Below are 19,116 nucleotides of genomic sequence, written 5' to 3'. Positions count from 1 at the left end.
CAATAACTCTGAGGCCTCCTGGTTTACAACATCATTCTAAAGAAACACAATTTCAGCTCTAAAAATCTGTTCTTCTTGGCCAAACCCTGGTGGTCGCAAAGCCGTATCTTGTTATAGGATACGTTTAGCAGCGTGAATGACACTGAAAGGCATCTGTGACACTCTGGCTGGCTTGCTGCTGGGGTACAGGGGATTTAACACAATTTCCTCTTTCAGGTCATGGTGACTGTAAGAAATCCCATTTCATCCAGCTAGGAGTTTGTCAAGTCCTAGGGACACGAGACATCTTCATGTCTCAGGCACTGTGTCCATCTTTGTCCCTTCACTTTGGCAGGGGTCACAATGAGGACAATTAGAGAAAAACACAAAGATCTTTCTGCCCCCACCCCCTTGTCCCCTTTGTCAAATATGGGCACAGAGATTTCACAGCTGAAACAAAACAATAGCCAGGCATGAGGACACACACCAGCAGTCCCAGCGGCTTGGGAGGCTGAGGCAGGAGGGTCACAAGTTCAAGGCCAACCTCAGCAACTTAGTGAGACCCTGTCTCAAAATTTAAAAAAAAGGGGGGGGGGGTTGAGGATGTGGCCCAGAGGTTACATGCCCCTGGGTTCAATACCCCAGTCCTCAGCTAGTACCAAAATAAAAATAAAAATAAAACCCCAAAACAAACTAACAAATAAAAAATCAGGACACAAAAAACAACCTCTTTTTTTTTTTTCAAATTGCCTAAAACTTGCCGTGTTCATGGCGACTTCTGGAACCATCCCTGACTCTGAGGGTTCCAGGCGGTGCCCCTTTACTTCGGTGGCTGCAGCCTCTTCCCTGGGGTTGGAATCCTGGTTCCTCCCCCGCCCGCGGGCTCTTCGTCCCCGTACTTTCTTCTCTCTAGGATGCTCCTCTTCCAATGTGTGGCTTTTCATCTTCTGGCTCATGTTAGATTTCTTTTTTCTTTTCTCCGTATAAGACGGGACATTCATTGGTCAAGGAGTTAGGTGGCTACCGCATACAGAAGCCAGGGCCATTCCAAGACAGCAGGGGGGCGAGAGCACGTGGCTCTCTCATAGTATTAGGGGCCATGATTCCAGACATCTTCTGGAAGCTTTGTTGGTCCAGCCCTGGCCGCCTTCCTGTTGGGTGTGTCTGCATGTGAGGGATCCTGCATTCAAGTTTTTGATCCCATGAAAGAAATTTGAGGATTTCCACCAAACTGATGGCAGTGAGTTCCTCCCAAATAGGAATCTTCATGAGTTCAATATCTTACATGTAAGCTTCTCTGGGTTTGGGATGAGAGGCAGGGGGCACGGCACAGCAGAATACTGCAACAGCTCACACCATCATAAGGTTGTTTGCAGAGACAGTTGCTCGATGACTCTGGATCTCCAGTTTGCAAAGTAGTCTCATGGATGTCACAGCCTTGCTTTTGTTATCAAGATGCCGACCCTCTGGGAAAGAGAAGGATCCACTCAAGTTTCTCTTTAATGTCACTGATAAACAGATGTACGATTTGTCAACATGTGTGAGAGATGCTTTCATGATCACACTTGATGAATATAACGGACGGGCTTCCTCATACCTGCAGTGAAAATGCAAAGTTCCATCTACCGTGGTGTCATGAGGAGTGAAGTCATTTTGGGGGACCTGGCAAGGAACCCCCTGCTTCTGCACAGACCTTAGGGGAACCGGGAAGTCCGTGCTCTCTTAGGCTGTCTGCCCACGCTTTGAACTAACCTTTACCTTCGTGTTTTATGCTGTATCCATTGCACATCCTTTGCAGTTTTTCAGAGAAATAGTATTTGATCTGAGGATGTCTAAAAGTGCTTGGTACATGTTTGCCCAAGTGCGTGCGGCTAAGCTTCCGGATTTTGCTCTTGAAACAGCAACCGGGACTGCGCGTGGATTGGAGACTTTATTGAACGCGACTGCTGCACACCGCGGTTGAGCAGACGCACACTAGTTAGGGCTGGGATGAGTCGTGTCTGTTGAAATTGAAAATGTGCCAGCTGTGTTTACATCATTAGCACCAAACTTCCCAATTAAACTGTTGATACTATAAATATAGCACACAACTGTCTTAGAAATGGGGCTTGCATTAGCATTCTTCTTCCGGCTCGTTTCTCTGGCTTGGAGAACCATCAACCCCGTGGCAACTGCCAAAGGAGGGAACCTCTGAGATCTTTGCAGGACACAGGGTGTCATGGTTTCATTTAGGGAGCAACCTCTGCTGAGATTGCTTTGTGATCGGTTCCCTCCAGGAGCAGATCTTATTTCAAAGGAGGTTTTTTTTGTGTCCACTGCTTACAGAGGGCTCCCCAGTACATTTGCTTCCTGGTGGTGGAAGAAATCCTTCTCAGGCTTCCCTTTGCTTAAATCTGTGTGCTGCAAAGCTCTCAGGCCTGAAATGCATACCTCGTCTCTGTGGGGACCGAATGCTGAGGCCCCTGTGTCGGAATCCCTGGTCCTCAGACCTCATGAAGCTGGAGGGCTCTTCACCGTGAAGACTCCCTTTACCTTTCCACGCCTGGTCCTTCCTTTCCTGAGCTGGGAGATTTTCTTCTCTTCTTTTTTGCATGTTTTTTCTCTGACCAAAACTTGGCAGTGAAGATGCTAATAAAAAAAAAGAAAGAAAGAAAGAAAGAAAGAAAAGAAAAGAATATTTCTTTGACCCAAAGAACCTTTGTGCACAAATCACAGGGTGAGTTTGCTGCCTGCTTCTTGGAGGGCAGTCTGCGGTCCCCACCAGTGGTACGTCCTGCATGTCCTTCTCTCTTAGTTACTCCCTGTCCATTCCCTTGTCTCCAAGATGAAGAACGACTTGTGCTCAGGAAGGAGAAGGCGGTGGTCCCGGCCTGGGTAGGATAAGTTTCTAGGCATAGAATGACAAGCCCCGAGTTACTCTATTCCATAGCCAAAATAATTTTCATCTAGAGGTCTAGAGCTGCCTACCGGCTCCAGGCCTGTGTGTGTGTGTTTTCTGTCTGTCCGAGGGAGGCAGACTTCCTTGTGTGCTCTAAAGGATAGCCCCTGGGCGTTCCGAGGGGTCTTTCCTGGGTGTCAGAAGGCTCCCCTTGACCTTTGCTCTCTGGGTCTCCTGATGCTCTCCAAGTGAGGCCCATGGGTCAGGCGAGCTGTCCCTGGCTCTCTGTGTTCACTCTGTGCCCCCTGTCCACACTGCTGGTCCCTAACCCCACCCAGTCCTCTGCCCTCTGCTGTAAGAGGCACGCTTAACTGTCCACCCACGGGAGAAAGACGAAATACTGTCCTAGGGCAAGAGAGGTGCCATTAAATCTCAAATGCACAAGCAAATGGAATGAATGACAGGCAAGCACAAAATTAAAGAAAGATAGAGGAGAGATATTTCTTTATGTTCCTCTGTTTCTTTGTTCTCGTCACTAAGACGGGCATTTGTTCCACTCCACGATGAAGCGTCATTGGACATCACCCCATCCACCTGCATTATGCGGTGTGGGCTGGACCCAAGAAAGGGGAGCCCCACTTCACAGGGTACCAGAACCCTGACTCCAAATTCAGGGAAGGGACTTGGGGTCATCAGGTGGCTCCATCCTCAGAGCCCACATCCTCTTTCCAAGTGAGAAACAAGTTACTAGGTACACACTTCTCACAAGCAGTTCCAGATTTCACAGGTAAAAACCAAAACAGACAAAAAAACATAATCGTTGAATTTGAATTCTAGGCAAATAACACATATTAAGCATAAGTATGTCCTAAATATTTGATGGAACATACTTATCCTAGAAATTCTGAAATTTAAGTTGGACAGGGTGTCTGTATTTTATCTGGCTGTCCAATTCATTGGTTTCATTTTTTCATTTTGTTTATTTATTTTTGAGACAGAGTCTCGCTGAGTTGCTTAGGGCTTCCCTGAGTTGCTGAGGCTGGTTTTGAACTTGTGATCCTCCTGCCCCAGCCTCCCGAGCCAATGGGATTAGAGGCGTGGGCCTTCACCCTGGCTTGCCAATTTATTTTTAATCAGAAACTTTCTTGCAGACTTTTCCTAAAGCCTGGTTGTGTTACTGGTCTAAAGCTGATTTCTTTAGCCATATGACTGTCCCCTAGGGAGGGAGGTCACACTTCAGCCTGGGCCATCACGGTTGGGTGGATGTCTTGGTGAGGCTGGGTACCTGGATGGTGGACTCGCTTCCGCGTCTATAGTTGACTTGCCTCACATGGTCTGGCTGTTCTTAGCTTTGATGTGAGCTCAGAGCCCACGCCCTCACCATCCTACTGTAGCTGGACATTTAATTATCAGAATCCCACAGCATCCAGCCTGTGTCTCTGAGAGGCTAGTGGAATCGTCTGGGAGGGTCATTATCTGGACTTCACCATTTTAAACCTCTGCTGCTCAGTGCCTGGGAAAGCTCTCGTGCACATGAAGAAAGGAACGCAGAATTAACCTTCCAATTAATATTTTGTACCAGTCCCTGATGGGACACCTCACCTGGTAGCGAAGGGCCACTCAAGAGATGCTATGTGTGCATGTGTTTGTTTTTTTTTTCATGTTTAAAATGTATTATTTACTAGTAGAAAATGTAAAATGTATATCCTTGATATTAAATGAGGGAAGAAAAATCTGATTTGGGGAACAATTACCAGTGTGCATCATACAATTTAGTCCATTTCTCTCTTTGCTTATAAAATATTTCTATTTCTTTACAGCAATTTGGTAAAATCTTAGATGTTGAAATTATTTTTAATGAGCGCGGCTCAAAGGTAAGCAACTTAATTCATGTTAGAATTGTTTAGTTTATTATAACATGTTTGCTCTGAATAAGGGGAAACAACTGCACTGTTTTAATCCCAATATTGTGGAAATACACGTCAATGGGAATTTCTTGAGAGACCCCTGCCCATTTCCAAAGTGGTGGGAAATCCATTGGGGTCAGTTTAAAAACGTGTAGGGGGTAATTTAAAATTGCTGTTTTCTATATATACATATCTCAAGTTTCCAGAGGAAAATTACCCATGCTTAAAAAAATAATGCTGTTGCTACATTTTTGTTTTTCAGTGATAATTATGTTCTTTATATTAAAAAGTGAGTTGATAGTCTCACAAGCAGGTAAATATTGTGATTATTCTGTATTAATAAAGTGCAGTTATTTTCCTGGGTCGTAAGGGAGGAAATCTCATATACACCAACCTTTTGAATATAATTTTATTCATTAGCGTGATGCAATGTACCATTGCTTTGAGATTGCTTTTGTTTAGGAAACCCAATTTTTTAATAGACTTTTTTTTTCCCCCGGAGCTAATGTGTTAGCACAAGTCAGGGGCTTGTATAAAGAGGTTCCAGCACTTTTTCAAAAGAGAGATATGTTGGAAGAAGGAAAAAGCAGAACTCTTTCAAGGCATGCTCTCTCTCAGTGGCTAAGTGTGGTCCCAAACCAGGAGCATTAGCATCACCTGGATATTCGTCAGCAATGCAGATTCTTAGGCTCGAGCCAGGAGCTACCGAATCAGAAACTCTGAAATTGGAGCCCAGCCATCAGCATTGTAACAAACCTTCCAGATCTGTCTTGCCAGGGACAAGCACAGTGGCTTTCTATTTTGAACCCGGGTCACAGCTTCACCTGAATGTAGAACATCTCTTTGGCCAATCTTGATCCTGCTTCTATTGACCCTAAAATATCCCCTTCTTACAGCTACCACAGAAAATTCAAGATCCCCGTCCAAATCTCCCTGGAGGAGACAAGGCATAGGCCTAGCTACAGACACTGGGGAGAAACAGGGAGTGACATCAGAAAAGGACAGGGATGTTGGCTGCAGTGACCAGAGAGCCAGCCTTTAACAGCTGTGCTATGTTGGCTAGCTGCCAGCCCCAGGGCCGTGGGAATTTTAAGTTTCCCTCTCCTATGAAACTGGATGTTGAGAGAAACTGCTCACCAGGTACAGAAATGCTAGTTGGGCCCCCTGACTTTCCTTTCTCAGGCAATGTAGGACAATTTAGGGTCCAGGAGGGTCACATCAGTGCTGGTTTTATCCAGTGTGTCTCAGGCCACAGAGCCGCTGTCCTGGGTCCATAATGAGGCAAGGATTGGACCATCTGTACCCTCCTCCCTCCTAAGTAGATTAGATATTAAATGAATAGGACAATATTGATCAAATGGAGGAAAGAAAATTCCAGCATTCTCTGTGCCATGGACAAGATGATACGATGATCTGCCAGATGAATTAACAAAAAACAAACAAACAAACAAACAAAAAAAAACATCAATCCATTCTGCTCCAAGGTTTTGATCATTCAGGGACTTTGTCTTTCTTCTCTAACTTCAGGTGTTTTTTGGTCATTCTCCTCACAGGTCAGTTTAGTTTGGCCTCTTAGCTGGGAGTGAGGGAGAAGTTAACCCTCCTGCATCTTGTATGAAAATCATGACCCAGAGGGACTCCTTCCTCATCTACAAAGCAAAATTCAGGCCTGATGCTCTTCATACTGGCCTGATGTGTTCTTGGGGGGGGTCTTGGAAGATGCCCCGATGTTGGCCTGCAGGTTCTAACCCTGAGTCGACCTATCGCGCCCCTATGTTGAAAGTTTTTTTTTTTTGTTGTTAACTTGCTTTTTTGTAAAACTTTTCTATTGAATTCATATTTTGTTTTGAAACTTTTGCCAGTTGAAGAAAGCTATTGAATTCTTTTCCAGAGCTGTTTGGGGACATTAGAAGAATATGGTTTGCTATTTTGAAAGTACAATGGTAGTGCTATTTTTGAGCTTCTTTTCGTCATTCCCATGATTAGCCTGTCTCTGGGGGCTTTGGGAAAAAGACCATTTAAGTTTGCCACATCCCAAACCTGTCTTTATTAGGCTTTTTTTTTTTCCCCAATTTTTCTTTTGCATTTGGAAGCATCCAAAATAACCTCCTTCTCTCAGTGGGTAGCTCCTTCTCAGGAGCTGGCCTTGCAGGGGTGGGAGAGGATTGGTCAGGTGCAGCTGGAATGTCACTGAGACAGTCCAACTGGGAGCTGCTAAATGGGGGCAGGGGCTCCCACAGGGATATTTGTCACATCGACATTATCTTTCATGGGAAAGGGCCTTCTTTAGAGGAGCATTTTCATTTTAGTGGTTCAGAAAACGGAACTGTGTGATGACCTTGTTTCTATCACTCAGTGCAGGAGAGACAGTCGGGAGGCATCGGGCCCTCTTGGGCCAGGACTCCGCTTGTGGCCACTCATTCTCTGTGGTGCCGTCCCTGAGGCAGGCCACTTAGTGCCAGCAAGGACGGACGGCTCTGTGCCTGTGTGTGCGTGGGCATGGGCACCTGTGCATACACTGCAGCCTCTGGAATATTCTGGGAACATGCAGCCTAAGTCATTTAGGAAAACACAGATACCAAGTATACAGAAAAACCACAGGTACAAAACACCACTGGGCTTTGAGAACCAGAGTTGGATAGCATTTAGGGTTGAGAAACCCACTCCTTTTTCCTTTTAGAAGATTAAATCATTTTGTTTATCTCTGCATGGTTTGGGGGGAATACAGCCAGGTTTAATGGCAGACCTAGGAAATCCGCAGTCTGCTCTTTGACTCCGTGCAGATGCGGGTATTGGACACAGGGCAAGACAGTAGTGCTTCCTGTCCTCAGAGGTGTTCCTGGGCACAGGGAGAGACAGGCCGTGAAGACAAGCCACGGCCATTAAGTGTGCCGTGTCCCTGGCTGACGGGAGAGGCAGTTGAGATCCAGACAGGCAGACCGGTGTTGTTAGAGATTGGGAAGCTACTGGAAAGAAGGGACTTGTGAGCCAAGAGTGGGGAATGAGTGGACATTTGCCAGAGAGGAGAAGGCAGGAGGGGTAGACAGGATGGTGCTCGTACCAGGAAAGAAACTCAAACCCTCCCCCACCTCTCCTCTCAGAAATACCATTTCCCTGCACCAGAGACTAAAGGCCTTGATGACTCATACAGACGGAAACATCATCCCATTCACCCATCCAGGGCGGCTCAGGACCTTTATCTAAGATATAGAATGGGCGTTTACATAAATACAAACAAGGAAGGTGTCACCTAAAGCTCCAGAGGTCAAAAAGGCTAGGTGACTGCAGTAGAGGAAGGTCAGAATTGATGATCCACAGAAAGGCTTTAAAATAAGCCAGTCATGCTGGCCTGGCCGCCCATCTGGGGGCCACTGTCATCTGGCCTGTTGATCATGCCCACCCATCAAAGGGGGGCACAGATGTCTTCTCTGCAAGAAGCACTGAGTCCTCTCTCCACCCCAGCCCCCGTCACAGTTGACCCTGGGAGGCTCCCTCTCAGATGAAGGGCAGCGGCCACCTTCTGGGTGGCCCTCTTCTTGCACTCTTCCTCTTTAAGGGGTTCCTCTGCCACGGCTCCTGTGGTCCCTGCACTCCCCAAGCCAAGACAGAAAAAAACGTGGTGATCTTTTTCAAGAACTGCAGGTGGCTGATTTCTTGAGATGCAGTTCTGACTGCGAGGCAGGTCAAAGGCACCAACCACGACAGCGGCCGTCCAAGCCACCTGGGCTCCGGAGAGAGTGTCCTTGGTGGTAGGGAGGGCTGCAGGCCACTCTCTGGTCCCAGTGCAGCTCCCAGGTGGGAACTTGATGACCTGGGACCGGGGAAGGCCGTGCCACTCTGGCCTGAGCAGGAGATGGAAATTTCCAAGGAAGAGGTTAGGAAAGCCTCTTTGGTATTGGCAGGACTATTTCTGGGGCTAGCTGTGTTTCAAACCCAATCTTGGCAAATCTCAAGGAATCCTCTCAGTAGCTGATAGTGAGGGGACAGGTTTAGGGTTTCCCCTTGTAGTGTAGGCACTTTCCTGAGGATCCCAAAGATGCTTCTAGCTCTCCCTTCACCTCTCCTTGATACACAGCATGCTGATTTCAGGCCAGCAGGATTCACAGTGAGACACGAGAGCCTTCAGGATAATGCAGGGCAGGGGTGCCCAGAGTTCAGCTCACCTAAGCTACTCCTCCCCACCACGATATCAGAGGTGGCTGGTCCCACAGAGAAAAAGGATGTGGCCTACCCTTGGACATTGCAATCTTCAAGGTACCCCTACATGTAAGCCCCAGATGAGAAGTTATAAACTCAGGCTGCCCCACAGATTACTCTGTCAAAATTCTACTGATTACAGAGAACCAAGTCCTTCTTGTGATGGCACGTGGGGTGACAAGAGTCATGGCTATCTCACTCTGAGTCACACAGGCAGCAGTTTAGGCAAACAGCTCTCTGGGCTCCACTCTGGGATTCTGATCCGGTAGACAGGACACAGGGCCCAATCTTTCCTATTCCTTCTGATGTTCAACTAGGTTTAGGACCCACTGGCCAAGAGGTAGAACAGAGAGAGAGGAGGAAAAATTTGTCTCTTTCCTTTTGCAGAACTATTTTTTTCAAAACTATTTAATTAGCAAGTGATTTTTTTTTTTTTTTGCACCCAGTTTGGAAGTATACAAAACTAGGCAGAATCCTTCTTTTGTGGAACATGTAATCTTACATTGACCACGTAATCCAGGCTTCTTCCGATCATAAACCTTTACTCTGGGAAGGATGGTAAAAGTTATTCCATCCAATCTCCCCAAGTAAAGAAGCTTAATTTTTCTTTAAATGTGAAATCCTGACGAGTGACCACCAGTCGACCCTTTCTTGAACACATCCGCAGCTCCTGTCTTCAGTGGGTGAGTCCAAACTTACCGGCAGAAATTCGTCTCTGACCGGCCCATGGGCAGGCAGCCTATGTATAACAGCCTTATATTTGTGGGTCACAGTAGATTCCCGTGGAATCAGGAGCTGATGTCAATCGATCATAGCTCCTTACCTATTGGTCATTACTGCACATTTTATCAGTAAAACCGAACATCGTACCGCCTCACCTAAGCAGTTAGAGCAAACATTTACTTACCTTGACGTAAGGTTTACCCAGCTCAAATAGAATCCCAACAGAACCCATTATTTCCCTCGCTTGACACTGAAAACCCAAAGAGCTGGGCAAATTTACACTGGAATTGTTCAAAAGGTTGGTGTACATATTTTTGAACAAGATGTACAAATGTGTTTAGGGGTTTAAAAAAATAATATGTCCTATTTTCTGTACTCTTCTTAGGAACAGTGTGAGGTGGAGACAAAAGATGGATTTTGACAGGATGAAGTTTAGTGGGGTTGGTTTTTGAGGCTGAAATATTAGAAGCGATATGTACCTGTGGTGAAGCCAAGGGTATATTTGTCCTACATCAGGGAAAGGGGAGGAGCTCAGAGTGTTACTCTAAGTCACATTTTGTCCATGGAGCTTCTTAAGATGCCACCTGTTGCTATGACAGATGAATACCAGCATAGCGTCTTTGAACTTGACTATACATATACACATTTTCCCTTTTGAGTTAACAAAGTCATGTGAAAATTTGTTCGGTTCAAAAGCATGGATGTTATTCGGGGGGCAGGGGAGGTATGAATATAAGCCATTCCTTGAATTATTTGCATTATTGATCAACAGAAGTTTCTTTCTATTCATTTCATGTGATTATTTTTGTTTATTCGCTCCAAGAGTTTAAGATTTATTATTATCTATATTTAAAAAAAAAAAAGGTCTTTCCTTTTTTTTAGGCTTTGAAATTTTTTTTTTTTTGAGAAGTAAAGGCTGTAGAATTGACAAATTCAAATAACCCTAAGGTTGCATGAGGAAGAGGTGTTTTAAAACCACACCGCATGACTCCGTAGGCAATGATGGAGGATTTTGGCATTCACTGTTGAATTCTGTGCACACGTTTTACTTTATTATTTTATTTTTAATTTGCATGTCCAGAAAGTGGTCCCCTTTTCTTTCTTTTCTCGTTATCTCATTTTATTCTCTGTGAAGACACCGTAACTTTATTTTGATCTCATTTTCTTTCCGTTATGTTTCCTTTCTTCTGTAGTGCCGTTCAGAAGGGTATTTTTTTGGAATCGTTCTTGGAATTCTTCCTGGGGGGTGGGTGGGGTGGGTACAGCTAACCGGTGACAGACAAAACAATCTTGTTCACATTGGTCGCTTAATAATTGCACATCTTAGTACTCTTATAATTTCTCTAATTTGCATGTTACAGAACTGAAGTCAGGACGAGGAGTAGAAATTAAAGCGAGAGAACGTGACGAAGTGGTCGTTGATGGAAATAATAATATGCATGTTGTTTTCCCTTCTCCCTCCTGCATGCAGGGATTTGGTTTCGTAACTTTCGAAAATAGTGCCGATGCGGACAGGGCGAGGGAGAAATTACACGGCACCGTGGTAGAGGGCCGTAAAATCGAGGTGCATGTTCAAAATATTTTCCTTTTCATCTTTTTTTATCAATGTCTGCTTCACGCTCATTTGTTGTTCCGGATGCATCTTTGGCGTCTTGTATGTGACCCCACTCCCTTCTCATCGTTTATATATATATATATAAATCTATCTATATATAAAAAGGAAAACTGGCCTTACTTTTTTTGTTGTTGTTGATTTTTACTTTATCGTGTTAATCTTATTACTGCTGAAAGGTGGATGGCAAAAGTGAGACAAAAGAAAGGTTAATCGGAAAGGTTTTTTTTTATTTTTTCTTTTTTAATTTTATTTTCCATGTTTTATGAACAATGGGTGCAGTAGATTCCAAAGAGAAGACAGTATTGCAGATCAAATCAAAGGCAGGAGAGTTTTCTTTTTCTTTCCACTTCAGGGTTGAAGAGGGATCCTCAGTGGTTCGCAAATTTAACCAAATTGTGAAAGCAGTTGCCATTCTAAAGATTCATGTAAAAAAAAAAAAATGAGAGGACTTTGTCAGTGAACCTTTCATTTTTTTTTTAAGAAGTCAATTGGATTTTTTTTTGGCATTCTTTTGATTGTAAATTAAATAACCAAAAAGGACTTCTTGCTCAATATCTGGCCCCCTGTTCTTTGAAAATCCAAGTACCAAAATTCGAATGCTCCGAGTCTGTTATTTGTGCCACTGGGATCCCCCTCCATGTAGCCACAGGGTCATATTTGTTAAAACTTTAAAAAAAAAGAAAAAAAATACCAATTAAAAATGCTGTAGTCTTTGGAGTAAGATGTTGCATATTTTGCCTTTCATTTCCCCCCTCGACGGTAACGCTTAGGCCCCTCACCAAACTCTCAGTAACCATGGTAACTGTATACAAACCATGCTGGCGATGGTGCTGAATGGTAAGTGGTGAAGTCCATCTGCCGTTTCACGTATTTAGTGCTGATATATCTCTATACATATCTATCTACCACGTGGAGTTTTCTGACTTGTTGTATTAAGTTTTCTTGATGCTCTATTTTTTTGGATATTGGTACGCCTGTAATTGAGTGTACGTTCTAAGCTAGCCTGGGAGGCTCTGACTGGATTGAGTTATGACCGGTGCACATCTTACTCAGATTGTTAACTCCATATTGTGTTACACAATGCACCCTCTCTTTTATCCTTTTGTTAGCTGTGACTTTAAAAGCTTGAATGATTTGTTAATTCCTGCGATGTCAAAGGCTCTCGTTCCAAGTGTTGAATGCTATATGTTGCTTCTAGAGGGTCCTTCCCTCCCAAAGTGTTGCACACGGCTTAAACTTGTTTGTCCCTTTTTTGACATTTATGTTCCCTGTACCTTGTCTCTTCCCTTTCTACTCCACTGCATGTCCCTTCATATGAACTTTATTTTATGTTTAAGAAAAAAATGATTTCTTGTTTCTGTGTTACCATGGAGTACACGCATGCTTTTAAATCTTCAATTATGCCGTATCTTTTAATTTTGCTTTTACTGTCTCTTTATTAAACTTTTAAATGAGATGACATTGCTTTATTGAAATGATTTGTAAGTTAAAATGGTTATGAAGTAAATGTAATTATAAAAATGTATGATTTTTTGTTATGCACCTATATTGCCTTTTATAAATTAAAATGCATTTTAGTTTTTTAGTTTTGTTTTTCTGTTTTTAATAAGTAATCACAGTCATAATGCATGCGACTAACTGAACTGAGGGCTGGCCCTGGAATATGCGCTCATTGGAGTTTTCTATGTGCGTAGGTAAATAATGCCACGGCTCGCGTCATGACAAATAAAAAGACTGTGAACCCCTATACAAACGGTAAGTAGACCCTGCCTTTTGTGAGAAATCCTCTCCAGCTCTACAACTGTTACATTACTTAACAGGGACCCTTGCCTCTCCCTGGCCCCTGTGTCCTTCCGGCTGACCTGCAGCAGGCAGCAGGCAGCACCTAAATCAATGGGATAATTTTCACAGCAAAGGCAAACCTAGTTTTCAGGTTAAGTGTGCCTGCCCTCCTCCCCGCCTCTCTAGATAGGACTCCCACACAGGATGGAGATCCAGCAATTATGCGGGAGTTAGTTGGGTAATTTGTTGTTACTCTGTTAAACTGCAGGAGGAGGAGGTTTGACTCTTCTGCCCTTTTAGCCCCATGTCCCTGTTGATCACTGCTCATTCCTAGAGGTGTGGCCACTCAATGGGGTTCTGTCTTTGAGTCTTCTCCAGAGATGCCCAGCGCCTGGGGTGCCTGGGAGGGGGACTTAGAGTGAGTTGCAGTGGGACAGCAGAATGTGAGAGTGGGCCATGCGTGCCTTGCCTCTCTATGTGCCCAGGGCCACTTGGCACCAGGGAAGGAGGTAGAAGTGTATTACAAACCCCTTTAGGACAGCACAGTCCTGTTTCTATCAAGAAAGCTCTTCAAAACTCACAAAACCCATCCACATGGATATGACACCTTATTAAAAATGTTAGAACATTTTGATTCTCTAATCCTCCTCAAAATAATCTCTCTTAAGGTGTACATGGGGAAATTGGTTATGCTAATCACATTCTTAATTGTATTAGAAACTAAAAAGAAAGTAACACAGTAAATTTAAGTGCATGCATTTAATAGAATATTATACCCATTAAAATGAGCAGGATAAAGGCAAGGAAGGATCCTACCATAAGTAAAAATATTTAAGTAACAGAAAAATATGTGGATAGTCTGATTTCATCCAATCGACTTCACAAAATGCTAAAGTTTCATTGAATTGTGAGACAAGAAAATACTTTTCTTGGGCTTATATGTTTTTAAAAATGATATAATTTTATTACAATCAAAGGTAAAAGTATATGAAATATCTGAAGTTTTAATTATACACAAAATATGGAAACAGCATTCTTTAAAGAAAGAAAACAACTTCAAAAGAAGGAAACATTCAAGACAGAGCCAAAGTCTTTTGACTAGTAAACTACTACCTGCCTGTTCTCCTCTGTCCCACTCAGAGGAAGCAGTTACAGGTTCTTGCCTTCAGCGTTAAGTTGTGTTTTTATGCTACATGTATAGTAGATGTAGCTTAATAGGATTCACAGCATTGTGTACACATTTTTGACATAAATGGTGCATTGCTTTTAATGGGCCTTGATAAATCAACGTGGAGTTCTTCCATTCATACATAGAGATCCAAAGTAATTCTTTTGGGTGGTTACATAACATTCCACAAAAATGGACATGGTGTATTGAGAATCTCACTGCAAACTGATGCTTTATTGTTTGCTTTTTTGCATTTGTTTAAGGGACACAAACAATAATATTAGCATCTGATACTTTTCGTTCTTCCTCTTCCTTCTGCCCATGGCTATGTAGACACAGTCAGTCTGTTCTTAATTTAGAAAGGGTACCGTTTCTAAATTGTCCACCCTTGATATAATGTGGCTTTAAATTGAAAGACCACAAGAATTGTTTTTCTTCTCACCACTTTTCCTGGTTTCAACAATCCAAAAGAGAGCCTTAAATGGTGTAGACAATTTCAACAACTGACCTTGAATTCCCAGCACTGAAGAGAAGTGAACCTCTGATTTATGTATCAGGAGCCCCATCTCTTTGGGTAAAAACTGTAGCTCTGCAACTTGCCTATTGTCTATGGTGACGTAAGCCTGACTGTTGTGCATTTTCTTGAGTTATGAAGTCACAGCTCTGTGTGCACATGCGTGGAAGCGCAGGTGTGTGGGCCTGCCTGGCGAAGGTGCACATGTGTGCCAAGTGAGAAACAAGGAAGCCAAATATTATTCTGTAAGCCATGTGAATACATGCATATACACATTGATTTCAAAGTAAGAGTTACAGATCCATAACTATGGAAAGCATACCTGTTGTACTTTTGGACACAATTCAAAGCCAATTCATAAATAGTCAACCCTTCTAGAATTCTCTGTATGCATTAGGAGAAGTATTTTAAAGGTACCAAATGAAAACTTGCAAAAAGGACATCATTCATTCTATTTTAGAGTAAACACTGAGGCAAGATGAGAGAAGTAATGAATGAAGTCTTTTCTTTTGATCATGACGTAAATGTCACCACTATAAACAAAATGGCCCATAAATTGCAGTGTGGTATTACTGTTTGGAAACCACGGGGTCCTTAAAATCCTAAGAAGATGGTACGGGTATGGGGAAGAAAGATAAATCAGGATCCAGGAAGTCGTGTTGAAGTGAGAAAATACAGCTATCACTGAGGTTCATTCATTAGCTGTATAATCCATTATCACAAACCATGGAAATCATGCTTTAACAGAATTACAAATTATTGGTCCTCCAAGTTTCAGGTTATCGTCAAGTGGAGAAATATAGGCCTCAGGGCCCGCATCCCACCCACGAATCCTTTCCATCATGTATCCAACCAAAGTTTTAGCACCTGAGGAGTTTCCAATGGTGGCCAAGACTTGACCTCAGGTGTAGTGAGAGACCCGCTCCTGGGAGGTGCTGCTGTGGAGGATGGTGGTCAGTACAGCTAGGGAGTGTGCAGGTTCTGTTCCCAGGACTTTTAGGCATGGATGTGAGAGAATGCTGTGGACGGAAATACAGGCTTGGAAATTGGACCTGTCAGAATGCTCTGCAAAGAGGGAATCACACCATCGACTCCTACACCCAAGAAGACCTACCTGCACAAAGGAGTGCCCTGTGTACACCGGTATCAAGAGCTGGCTCTGCCAATCAAGTTAAGATCTGGATATGGAGGGACTTCCAGGAAGAGGGTGGAGCCTGGGCATTAGACATGACTGCTTCGTTTTCTTAGAGATTTTTAGAAGCGATGAACAGTGAACCCACGCCTCCCAGACCATAGAGAGAGGGGGGCTCTGTTTCCTCCGTCAGCTGTGCTCCTCACTGGCCTTTGAACTGGATGCAAGTTGTTTCAACTCAACCCACACCAGTTTTCTCAAGTTGGAACTGAACATATCATGGGACCTGAACCTGTCACGGTGTCATAGATATTTGTCATAGGTATGGGAGAGAAAGCACTCAATCCATCGTTAGGTCTGCAAAGCACCCTGATTTTTTTTCACAATAATTTGCAGTACAATTTTATTTAATTACCCAACAATCTCAATACTAAGTAGTCATCTGGTTCCTTTTTCACTGTGGATGCTAATTCCTGATAGGCACCCGTTTAAGGATCCAGTATCCAGACACTAACAAGGACTGAGCAGACAAAATGAACAGGCAGAGAGGGTCTGGGAAGCTCAGTGTTGAACTATCTTTCATTGTCTAGAGACCCCTCCTCGCTGACAGAGCTGTCTGGGGGGATTCTGAACTCAAAGTGGCCATCTCTAGCACCATTTCCAGAGCACCAGAAAGCATGTCTTTTTGATAAAATCTAAAAGTTGGTCATAAATCCACATTTAGGAAAAAACAAAACAAATGTTGTGTGAACCAAACCCAAACTCTCCTGTAAATGATGTGCAATTACCAATTAGCCTCCCTTCCTTTTGACATCAGGGCTCTGTCTCCTGCACCCTCAGCTGCCAGTCTCTGGCACCTTTGCTGCATCCTTTAGGAAGCGCCCCCCCCCCCCCGCCGCCCCGCTTTGCAGTTTTGAACCCCTGGAGGGGGTTTGAGGGTACTTTCTGGAATGTGATTTCTTTGATATTCAGCCCAGCAGAGCCCTGGAGAAGGCCACATGTGTTTTGGGTTCCTGTTAATTCCCATTAAGGGTAGCCCACACTGGGGGTTCTGGTCTGTTCTTTAAAAAAGGATGGCAAGCTAAATTTGGGGTGAGAAGTGCTTGCTGATTTAGATGCAGCTCCTGAGGCCCAACCTCAGGGGGTTCTCTCTAAACCACTCCTGTGTCTGGTTTGGAGCAAGACCCAACGTGCCAGGGCTCTGCTCCATTGCCTTGTTGTAGGGAGGCCCTGGGATGCTGGGAGTGGTGGGCTTTATCAGCTGTTCTCTTTTTTGTTGTAAGCCTCATTGTTCAGTTTAATGTCCTTGATCAAAATCTCTGAATTTGCAAGGCCTGGGGACGTACACAAACTGCCTAGGAAATTTAAAACGGGATCATTTTCCCGTCTCCCTGACAGTGCAGGCTCATCATCTCCAGCAGGGTTATCCCAAGGGTCTCTTCCAGGTACTAGAAGGAGTTGCAGAAACTATGGGTTCATTTGCATATGATTTGCATTCATTTACATAAGCCTGCACAAGGTCTGTAAATCTGAGCAGAGGTGATATTAAGGGCTGGATTCTCATTGCCTCTCCCTGGAAGACAGTCAGTCGCTAGCAGGTCCTTCATTAGACATACGGCATCTATCAGGAAGTAGGTCGGCGGAGGGTGGAAGGAAACAACCTGAGCCCAAAGGCAATGAGTCCATTAGGGAAAGCTCTGTGTGCCTTCTGCTCTTTCAGAAGGAAACCAAGGAAATGTTTACGGAGCACCTAATATTTGCCTGAAAAACTTTTCAGGTGGTGGCGATTCACGATGGACAGCAGTTCCTGCCCACTTTTACCATTCATTTTAATGAGATGGTTATAGAGAATAAGAACAAACACAGAAGAAAAATGAAAATTCAGGTGGTGATAAACAGCCATGCAAAAAATATAAGTGGCCATTGAATCAAAGAAAAACTCTTCTAAGAAAGGTGGGAAAGCAGCATACTCTGGGAAGAATTCAAAGATCTAATGCACCAAGACAACTTTGTGAAGAGCTGCGTAGAGTTCTCCAGGCACAGGGGGCAAAGTCTGAATCCAGAATGGTCTTGGGTGGTTGTATTCAGATTGGAATGACCAGTGCCACTGTGGCTTGGAGAGAAGAGGACAGTGGTACAAAAGAAACAGGCAAACGTCAGAGGGCGTGGGCTTCTGGACCAAAGTAAGGAATCTGTGTTCATCCTGGGTCCAGAAAGAAGCTGTTGAATTCTGAGCAGCAGAGGGACACGTCTAACTAACTTCTCACACATCACTGTGGCCACTGCAGTGGGGCCAGAGAGGGAGGGAGGAAGAACAAGGGAAGAGCAGCTAGTGAGCTTGCTATGGGGCGTGTCTGGCAAAAGGTAGAAGTGTCCCCGTCTGGGATGGTGGCGGTGGAGAAGAAGGGAAGGAGTTTTCTAGGCCCAACAGAGTATTCTCTAGTGGATTGCAAATCCCAGGTGAGGACCAGGAGGGAATGGGGAGAAGTATTCATCAGGAGATGAACAGGAGGAGACCAGGGAATGAGGGCAGCTCCTTTGACTTGGGAAGGAGCAAGGTTTTAGGATTGTGGAGATTGGAAGCTGAGTCTTCATGCCTGTCCTACCATGGAGAAAAGTCCCTGATGTCCCTGTGGTGGGAGGGGAGCAGCCTCAGTCAGGGGAAAGGACAGGGACAGGAAGAATTGTGATATCTGCACTGATGCTCCCACGACCACCCAAGCAGAGGCATTACCTTTTGTAGCTCACACATTCCAAGTTGGTTTCTCACAGAGGAGACCTTACTACTCACCTCTCTCAATTGGTGGTTCAGATGTGAGATGGCGTGAACGACCTAACCAGGGAGAATGGGATTTAATTTATATTAGTCTTAGACTGACGGAAAATTTTCCTTGAGTACACTTGGCAAACAGATAGGCAGAGAGATAATAGGTAGGTAGGTAGGCAGATAAAAAAATCCATGACAGATGGATAGATAGGCAGATAGGTGCCAAATCAGCAGGCAGACAAGACAGTTGAGAGGTAGACACATAAGCAGTTACTAGATAGATAGATAGATAGATACATACATACATACATACATACATACATAGACAGACAAAGGGATGAATGGATGGATGGACAGATGGGTGGATGGATGGATATATGGATGGATGGGTAGATGGACTGATGGATGGATGGATTTTTGGCCCAAATAAACAAGGAAGATGAAGGCAGATGAG

General features: G+C 44.1%; 1 protein-coding gene across 12 annotated transcripts in view; it reads left to right on the top strand.

Annotated features, from left to right (window-relative positions):
- Rbfox1 (RNA binding fox-1 homolog 1) overlaps positions 1-19,116 on the top strand; it is a 300,651-nt gene that overhangs the window by 193,126 nt on the left and 88,409 nt on the right. For all 12 annotated transcript variants that reach the window (XM_026385686.2, XM_026385676.2, XM_026385682.2 and 9 more), the window contains exons 4-6: positions 4,678-4,731; positions 11,156-11,248; positions 12,994-13,054. In XM_026385686.2, coding sequence (XP_026241471.1) covers positions 4,678-4,731; positions 11,156-11,248; positions 12,994-13,054 — 208 coding nt within the window. The remainder of the gene's footprint in view (positions 1-4,677; positions 4,732-11,155; positions 11,249-12,993; positions 13,055-19,116) is intronic.

The sequence above is a fragment of the Urocitellus parryii genome, chromosome 9, assembly GCF_045843805.1.
Source record: "Urocitellus parryii isolate mUroPar1 chromosome 9, mUroPar1.hap1, whole genome shotgun sequence".
Taxonomy (NCBI): Eukaryota; Metazoa; Chordata; class Mammalia; order Rodentia; family Sciuridae; genus Urocitellus; species Urocitellus parryii.
This window is presented reverse-complemented; position numbering and strand designations above follow the sequence as displayed.